This window comes from Apaloderma vittatum, unplaced genomic scaffold, assembly GCF_000703405.1.
Source record: "Apaloderma vittatum isolate BGI_N311 unplaced genomic scaffold, ASM70340v1 scaffold26246, whole genome shotgun sequence".
NCBI classification, from domain to species: Eukaryota; Metazoa; Chordata; class Aves; order Trogoniformes; family Trogonidae; genus Apaloderma; species Apaloderma vittatum.
Window position 1 is genome coordinate 14,951 of NW_009723786.1, and position 9,485 is coordinate 24,435.

The following is a 9,485-nucleotide window of genomic DNA, read 5'->3' on the forward strand; positions in this document are numbered from 1 at the left end:
AAAGTAGAAAAATGTTAATTGCTTTCATTTAAACCTGATTGCCAATCTGATCCACAACTACAGAGATCCAATTTTTTTTCTTCCTTGTTTGTCTGTTCTGCTTGGTGAAATTTTAAGGCTTACACAATCCCCCAGAGAGCAACGCAGTCTGAAAAGCAAATAATTAAGCATTAGTAATATACCCCAAAATCAATTTTCTGCAAGAAATAGTTACTTGGATATTAAAATGTTTATTTTTTTCCTTTTCAAACCTTGGAGTGGATTCTGCATCCTGAATAACATTACAATCATGCCAAGATTCAGGGCTGTAATCACAAGTTGCGGTGTCACTGCAATATACACTGCATCCCTTACCCAGAGTGTCCTGGATCTCAGTTCCAGCAGGGATTTAATCATTACTCCAACACATGCCCTCTCCAACAACAAAGGGATTTAAACAAGTGCTTAACCAAACAGAAGAATCATAGCACGTGTGTCTGTGCCCTGCTGGCTTAGGCATCTAGAGTCTAAAGCCAGGATAAAAACACCCCAAAAGGAGAAGTGATAGAGACTCTGCAGGAAGGAACACTGTAAATCTGAGTCCTTATAAAGACCAAAAAAGGAAGGACTAAAATGTGCTGGATTCATCAGAAACCTGGAAGTGTCAAAAATCACTTAAGTGAGAGGTGAGGTCATCTTTGCCAGAACCTCAGCAGCACCGAATTGTAGCGGTGACTGAGCCAAGGAGCAGAGAAGCCCCTGCCTGCAGCACCAGCTCTGCCCATCCTCCACCAGGCTCTGCCACACCATTCTGCACCACCCTCTTCCTCCAGATCCACCCCAGAAAGGGCAGGCACGGAGCTGGAGGGTGCTGCAGCCTTTCCAGCATTTGGGAACCAGGGTGCAGCAGGCAATGGAGAGACAGTGCTATGGCTATTGCCATAGCAGTGGTAAGGAGGTAATGAGAAGCAGAAGAAAGCACCAAAGCTGTCACCACTTCTGCCCAAGAGAGGCTTTGCCACACTGCACCAACATCACAGAATCATAGAAACATCAAGATTGGAAAGGACCTTAAGATCATCAAGTCCAACCTACAGCCCTGCACCACCCTAACAATGAACCAGCTCCTGAAGTGCCACATCAGGTTACCCCTGAAGGGCTTTTCGAACCATGTGCAGCCCAGCCACCAAATTCAGGGGTCACAGGGCACGGGCTGCTGACATGCAGACAGGAAAGTAAAGACCAAGGGGAGCTGAGCCATCACGATGAAAAGTTGTTCTTTTGGCCCAGTACCCATCCGCTGCAGGGATGGGAAATACCTCTGACACAAGCCAACAATAAAAAAGGTGGAAAGACAAGCAGTAGAGACAAAACCAGGTTAAACATCAGTCCTGAACTGATTGTTCTCATCTTGCTCCCTCCTTCCTCTACAGCAGGCTGCCCAGGCTCAGCTCTCGGTTTTAGCCAAACTAAAAAGCACAGGTCTGGCCCATCTAAAACAACAGAAATGGAACAATTTTACACAGTGTGGAAGAGTGAAAACTGGAACCCAAGCCTTGCTGTGGTAGACATCCTCCACTATGTGCCTTGTAATACGTAAATAAAATTCTCATTCTTTAAGAAACTTAAGCTCTGAAAGATCATTATCGAGAGCATTACATCCAAAGAGCTGCATGCTGCATCACCACCTCTTTGCTCCTGCTCAGTTCATAATTCCCATGGAAAATTCATAAAAGCTAATGAAGCACCTCTTCACGCTGCTCTCAGGATTCACTAAGTTTTAAGCAATGATTTGCATTGCACCCCACCGCCCATTTCCCTTCAGTCACATAACAATCAAGGAATAAATGGCATTGCAATAACAAGCACTAATTTTAAGACACGGAAGAATAATGTACTCTCTACAGAAAAGTCAGATTCTACAAGGCTGCTACTTAATTGACTCATGGTATTATGAGCAATTACAACACTCAGAATTTGGAGCAATTCTAATAGCTCTTGCTACTTAATAGCTCTTGCTATCAAAAAGGAAAAAAACCCCAAAAGTGAACTCTGCCTTTAGCACCATCACCAGTCTGTTGCACAATTCACAGACCCTGATGCACTGAGCTCATGTCCTGTTCTGTGCTTCTACTCGCTAGTATCATACAAACAACAGCACATGTGAAATGGCTCTTCTGATCATTAGATACCAGCATTGAAAAAGCTTTTCCCAGCCACACCTAGACCCTGCTGACATGGCATTGTCCCCCTCCAGCAGTTCCAGTCCTTTCTACACTAACGGCAGGGAGATTAACTCAGGCACAATAATTAGTAGACATTTGCTTAGCAAATGAGGAAAATGAGATCCCATGCCCATCTATGTAAGCAGGATCCCACTTCCAGAAGTGTCCTGATACAGTCATGGTGTTATCCTGTCAGTTATTAATCCTATAAAATCTGCCAGGTCAGGAACAAGGATTTCTCCCATTTTCTGTTTTCACTTATACTTGTCTCCTGCACCAGGGTCAGTTACTCCGGGAACGAAACTTCTCGATTACTGTGTCAGAAGCAATAAACTCTCTGCAAATTGATGTCCTTGTAGGCTTTGATCCAACTAGTAGAGTTTAGCAGCATCTGCCACTGTTTATTAAGTCACCGAGATGAAGGATGTTTTCAGCTTAACATCTCTGCCACAGCCTAAACTTCTGCACAACAAAACAAGCAGCTCTGCACACATCTCTTGCTGTCTCCACATGCATCATCTGAGCCTCCTGCCCTCTCAGTGGAGTCAGATGTCATTTTCTTCAGCATTTAGCCAAGGGTACCCACAAGCTGGAGGGTAAATGAACACTCTGCTACCCCTCCAGTTACCACACCATTAGCACAGCAGCGTGTTTTCAGATGTGTTTCAAATGAATCTCGCGTTAGCCTTGAAAGCATTGCATTAACAAAGAATTTCATAAGTGAATGACATTTCAGTGATCTGAGGCTTTTTGCTGTTCTCCAGCGTAAGCGATGGCACAGTTAAATCTGTATTCAGGGATCAAGTGCTGACAGACCCAGGTACCAAAGGAGCCACCCTGTCAGAACTGTAGGCATCCAGCACCCTTTTCATTTTTTATTACAGGAAATATATGAGGAAATGCTGTTGTGCAGAAGTGATGCTTCCATTAAGACACGGCTGCCCAATTTCCACATATGCTGAATCCTGGAAATACCTGTCACTGCATTCTGGATTTGGAAATGTCACCTCTGAAAATGCATATTAAAACACTAATTTTCCAGATCATCATTTTTGTCCTCAAAATACCAGGATTCTGTTGGTACCAACGGGACAACTTGTCCAAGTTAGTGACTGATGCCTTATTCTCATTTACTGGGAACCTCAAATGCATCCTTTTTAGCTAAAATGAGCCTGGTTATTCCATTGAGAGTGGAGTGGTTGAATACACAAGTCTCTCAGTACAGAGAGCTCTGTGTCTTTTTGTGTCTGAGAGAGACTGAGAGAGAAAGGAGGAGAAGAACCACATCTGGAGTTTTAGTCATATTGTACTCCTGTCAGGACATGAACCCATCTGGAAATAAAAAGCAAGGAAATAATGCACTCTTTCTACCCTTTGTTTTGACCTTTACATTCATGTTGGCCATCACTGCTAGGTTAAGAAATTTTAGAAATAAAGCATTTTTGAAGCCAGTGTAGTATGAGGTCAATTCCTTATCTGAGAGGCAACATCCTGTGCCAGGCAAATTGTTTTCTAAATGGAGCCTGAAATGAAAAACCTACCTGAGAAGTGCTAATGTACTTCAGGAACCTCAAGGCCTCGTAGTTCAGGGAAGGAGTTGGACTTGCCCATGGCTGTAGATCAATGTGCCATCTTACAGCCTGCAAAGCAAAGCAAAACAAAACCCACCTTAAATAAACAGGATTCATTTCTCTGTACAGGCGTAAAATGCAAGGGCTAATCAATTAAGGAGATTTAATTTCAAACAAAAATAGTTTCCTAGGGGTTTGTCTACACATGAAAGTCATTTCAGAATAAAGTAGGGTTTGAACTACAGTGAAAGAGCATCTAGCTATGATTTATCATGATCAGCTTTGAAAGCAGATGTAGGTAACTCAGAAAGAAAGGGCTCTTCATGCAGGATACATGCATCAATACAGTTACTCTAGGACACCCAAGTAAGCCCCGACTTGTAGAAATACATGAAGAAAACCAAAATCTGAATAACTAAATCCTCTAGCTAAACATCTGAAAACAGTAAAATAATTTTAATGTTAATCTATCACATATGTTCACTTGAATGTTCACTGAAACAAGAACTTGGATTGCAAACACTAGTCACCAAAGTAAACCTCTGCAAACAATTTCTTTCCTTTTTTTAAAATCTAGATTTGACAGAAAACCAAGTTTCTTGTGGTCTTTGAGGAAAGTCCTCTTCCTCTCCCACACTTGCCTGAAATAAACCAGAATTCTTTGTTTTCCTGAAAAAACATCAGTGTGGTTGCCCATAGCCCTACCACTCCTCATTTTCATAGCTCCAGGGAACTAGCTTTGGTGGATACTTTCTGTACTCCCTGTGACACCCCTCAGCTCCGAACCCTGGGTATCCTGTCAGCTTTTCCAGTAACACTTCCCACACAGACAGAGTGGGACAGAAGAGGTCCTTCAGACATGTGCTTGCAGAACAACGGGGCTCTGCGCTCCCATCTGCACCACCTTCTCCAAATTCTGCCTCCTTTTGTCACACTGGGAAGTTCAGACGTGTCATCTCTTGTCCTCAAGCAGATAAAAATACAAGCACAGTGTTAAGTCGTGCTAAATTAAGATTGATTTCTCATGGCTTTTCACCTTCAGGCACCATAACTCACTTCTACGACTGGGCAGGTAGCATCAAGCTTCCCTTTAATCATGCCCGATTAACCGAGCTTCCATAATGAACAGGAGGGGTTGTATTTCCCCATAGGTTCATGCTGACATTCAGTAAAATACCAAACAAACAGAAACCCCATTCAGGATTCCCACAGGTCCCACATGGACCTTATTTCAAACAAAGCCCTGGAAAAAAAATATAGGAAACAGTAATTAACGGGAGAGAGTGGAGCTCAGAGCGGCGACGTGCTGAGCCCCACCAGAGAGGACAGCCTGACAGTAGGGCTGGTCTGCGGCGCCGGAAGAGCCAGCATGGTGACAGATCCTCTGATGCCAGAGAGGAATGCAGGAAAGAAAAAGACACGGTGAAACTAGAAAAGAAAGATAATTAAAGAGGACCACCGGAACAGATGGTGTTTGCCTTGAGCTGGTATATTTTTGCAGCCTACATAAACATAGACTGGAGTGAACATGAGCCAGGAGGTGTGCATGAGGTTTATTGTTCCTTCAGGGTTTGCTCTTCAGGGTTTGGTTGGTTTGGTTTTTTTTAAACAGCAAACTGATGCTGAAAAGGACATTTGAGATGTCTTTTTTTTTTCCCTAGAAACAGACAAAAGTAGCATTTCCCACCCTTCCACTGAAAGAAGCTCCTAAACCCTGCCCAAGGCTGGAGAGAAGCCAGCAGCATGTCCCCCTGACCCGCCGACGGCAGAAGGCAGCCTGGGAACATCTAACAGCAGGAGGGATAGGTGCACACCAGGGAGGGAAATGCCTGTAATCATTTAGAATGAGTCACAGCTCACATGAACGAGGTTTGCAATGACAGGAATGCTGCCATTTCAACAGGCTTGAAAGCTGAAATGAAAATGAAGACTGACAATCATCTTCAGGGGAGGAAGAAAAAAAAAAGCCAACAAAAATCCCTAAACAGCTGTGCCCAGTTATTCTGAAATCTACTTGTGTGAGAAGTAGCTCATTAAGCAGAGGAATTGCGGGGTGGCCATTGTGGCACCATTCAGCAAGAATTCCCTCTGCACAGAGCTGACGGGGAAGAAAAAGAAAAAAAAATAAATTCCTATAATTAACCACGTGAATTAGGTTCTTTTTCAGCAGAGTGCAATATCAAAGAGCCATTGTGGGTTTTTCTCAGGTTCTCAGAATCTCAAAGAAGATGACAAACTGCCTTTCCACTGTCTCCAAAACATATCAATAAAAACATGCCTTTGAAGATAAAAACACCAGCGACTTAATAATGCAGTTTCACTTAAAAAAAATAAAAAGAGAAGAACAAAAACAAAAAAAGGAGATCAACCGATCAACCTTTTATACAGGTCTTTAAATTTAGGAGCACTACACAAATACTACTTTTGTGACAGGAGATCAGACCTGAGCTCCAGTTTGACAGCAATGATTCTGAATATCTTCTCAAACTTCACGTTTGGTCCCTGGCTCCTTACTAAGCAGCAGCCCATTTCCATTCACGAACGAATATATTAGACAGGTCTTTTCCTAACACATACTAAAACACTCCAAGGGGCACTTCAATTGCTGCATTACAATACGATTCATAGACGATGAATGGGGGTGAAAATCCAGCATCTCTCTTGGACAAGGTACACCCTCCCAGTGGGTAACTCACTGGTGTCGGTGACGTGGTGTGGTTATGTTCAGGACTCACAAAGTATCCTCCCAAAGGAACCCTTCTCTGTGTACACTGGTAGCCTTTGTTTACACTTTTTCCCATACATTTCCATAGTATTTCCATATAAGCCTTCTTCAATAAACCCTGTGGATAAAATGCACATGCTCCTTGCGAACCAACTGCTTTGTGAGAATCAGGTTTATGTCTGATAAAAACATTTCCCTTTTTATGAGGAATTTTTCCCCTCTGGACTTTGAATTTTATTTCCTCAGGACAAATCTGATTGTGGCATCATGTTTTGCACCTCCCCACTCATCTCACAGAAACCTCTGGGGTAAATAACCAAAAGCAGGTCCCTGTGGCTGCTGTACAAAACCAGAAGAGGAGCAGCTTATTTCACAGGGGGCTTCTGCAGCAAGTACACAAGAGTAGCAGAAGAGGTATTACTGTCCATGATACGCAGATTTGGGCATGAAATTCAGACAGATCTCCCCAAGATCACCCAGGAAGAGCCAGAAAACCAGTGATTTTTTCTCAGGAGACCACTTCTATTCTAGATTTCTCTCACTCACCAGCCATCTATGATACTCAACTAGCAAGTGTAAAATTGCAGGTTTGCAGAATTTCTGGCTCTCCTAGCAAAACTTGAACAGAGAAGTATAGATGATTAAATTATTTCCAGCTCAATTGTACCATTTCAGAGCACTCATTCAAACAGCCCAACCCCTCCCTTTCCTTCTGTTTACATTTGAAAGTGAATTAGTAAGTTTTCTACATTACCACTTTTTTTAAACTCAGTAATTATTTTTTCCCTCCTTTAAATCTCCTTCCTTTTTAGCAGCCTATTAAAATACAGAAATGTATTAGTCATGTTTATAAAGAAGAATTCAGGAATCTCATTGCCCTGCAAAGCTGTCTGCTGCATCCAATGAAAAAACCAAAAAATTTGTCTATACATACACAGATATCTTAAGGGAAAAACATAAAATCCTCTCACTACACTGTGCAACAACATTTTTTTAACATTTGTGGCAGGATCAAATGTGAACAGAAAACACTTGTTGCAGTAAAGTTCAACAAATATAAATACTTGCTAGCTATAGAAACAAGCGACATAACAGATCATCTCCAATCGTTCCGACTGTACCCTGTGTATCACCATGCTCATTGCTTTTAGTAAGGTACAGAGGAACAGAGCTTTCACGTGGGTAGAGTTTTGCAGGGGTTTAATCAGTTTAAAACGCAATGGGTGGGATTCAAATTGCAAAATTTCAGACATCTACAAGGTAAATGTCTATTTACTGGATTGCACTCCTGAAGGCTAACTCTTGTGAGAGTAGATTGACCCTAGATATGATTTACAGGGCTGGGCCGTCATTTTCTTTGGGCTCCCTCTGGAGTTCCAGTGGCCCTAAGCATGTTATTTTGTGGGTCTGGGTTTTTTCCCCCCAATTCAAAAGTACCTTAAATAGTGAAAGCAGTGTCTTGCAGCCCACCCAAGCACTGGCTTTGCCTCATGAGGAACATGCAATAAGTGTGAAGCCTGCTGAGATGAGTGGGAGGACTGCTGCGGGTGGAGGCGGCCAAACCTGGCACATTGCTCCACTTGCTCACAACTCAGAGCAGCTCCAGCAGCGAACGATCCCTCGTGAGCGCCCACACTTAGTTTCAGAGGCAATTAGCTCGTCGACTCCGAGTGAAGAAACTCTCCTGCAGTGAGGACAACCCGGGGACCAAGCTCCCACAGTGGGCTGGGGAGTCAAGTTATTTGACAGGACAGATGAGGCAGACAGGCTCTTCAAGGGAGTGATTCATCTCACTACTGAGAAGACGTCTAAAAAAAGTAAGATGAGTCACGCACTGGAAACATCCATTTCTCTCCATGAGCTGCAAAGGAAGCCTGGAGGACGGGCTCAGATGTACCTACACCACAAACATTCAACGTCACAGAAGAGGAACCCCAGACCATAATATCATAGGTGTCATGCTGCAGAGAAACTTGTATTTTAGAGGGCTGAGCCTAATCTTTAGCTGTGAGCCTCAAATAACACTTAACTGTACTTTATTCTTCAGTAGGATTGAGTAACTCCCAATGTTTTATGTTTGGAGAACCAATACGTAGCACAAGGAAACTACCTCAGAACGGAGGTGTCAACAGGGAACAACAAGTATGCTTCAGCCTTGGCAAAGACCTCCTTGAGAAAGGTCAATTCACACAGTCCCCTTCAGCTGAATGTAATCATCATCATACAGACGGCCCACAAGAGATAAATACATAAAAATATGCTATGCTACATCTTTAACGTACAAGTAGCGGGGCCACGCATAGGCTCACTAAGCCGTAATTTAAAATACAGGCTTACAAAGTGACTGTGACTCACATTTAAAGCTCCAAGCAAATTAATTTCTAACATGGTATCCCATCCCTATGTTTCTTAACTGTTTCTCTCCCTTTTTTTCTTTTATATTACTATTATTTTTTATTTTTCTTTGCAGCTTGGCTTTCTTAAATGCATAAGGTTTTGCTTAAGAAACTATGTTGCAGAAATTGCTACATACGCTCCTGCTCTTTAGGTGTGTGGGTGCATTGAGAGAAAAGCAGGGGGTTCCCTCTGAGGCATCAGGCACTGGGAGTATCACAGGGAAACACAGCTGACATCCAGCCCTACAGCCCCCAGCGGGAATTTCAACTCTGCCAGTGAAACTTTCGCACGCTGTAAAACCGTAGTGTGTTTGTTACAGAACCACAGAATGGTTTGGGTTAGAAGGGACCTTGAAAGACCACCTAGTCCAACCCGCCTGCCATACCTTCCACTGGATCAGGTTGCTCAAAGTAAACAGTATTGGTTCCAGTACAGACCCTTGAGGGACACCACTCATTAATGGTTTCCACTTGGAGACTGAGTCATTGACTGTAACTCTTTGGACACAGCCATACAGCCAATTCCTTACCCATCTAACCCACAACTCTTCAATTTAGAGGTGAGAATGTTGTGGGGGACCATGTCAAA

The 9,485-nt window shown here is 43.0% G+C and overlaps 1 protein-coding gene across 1 annotated transcript in view; it reads right to left on the minus strand.

Annotated features, from left to right (window-relative positions):
* METTL24 (methyltransferase like 24) overlaps positions 1-4,873 on the minus strand; it is a gene marked incomplete at its 3' end in the record, with an annotated part of 19,625 nt that extends 14,752 nt beyond the window's left edge. The window contains exons 1-2 of the mRNA XM_009872260.1: positions 4,832-4,873; positions 3,746-3,844 (exon numbers count right to left, since the gene is read on the minus strand). Of these exons, the coding sequence (XP_009870562.1) occupies positions 3,746-3,844; positions 4,832-4,873 (141 nt within the window). The remainder of the gene's footprint in view (positions 1-3,745; positions 3,845-4,831) is intronic.
* Between the last annotated feature and the right edge of the window lie 4,612 nt (positions 4,874-9,485).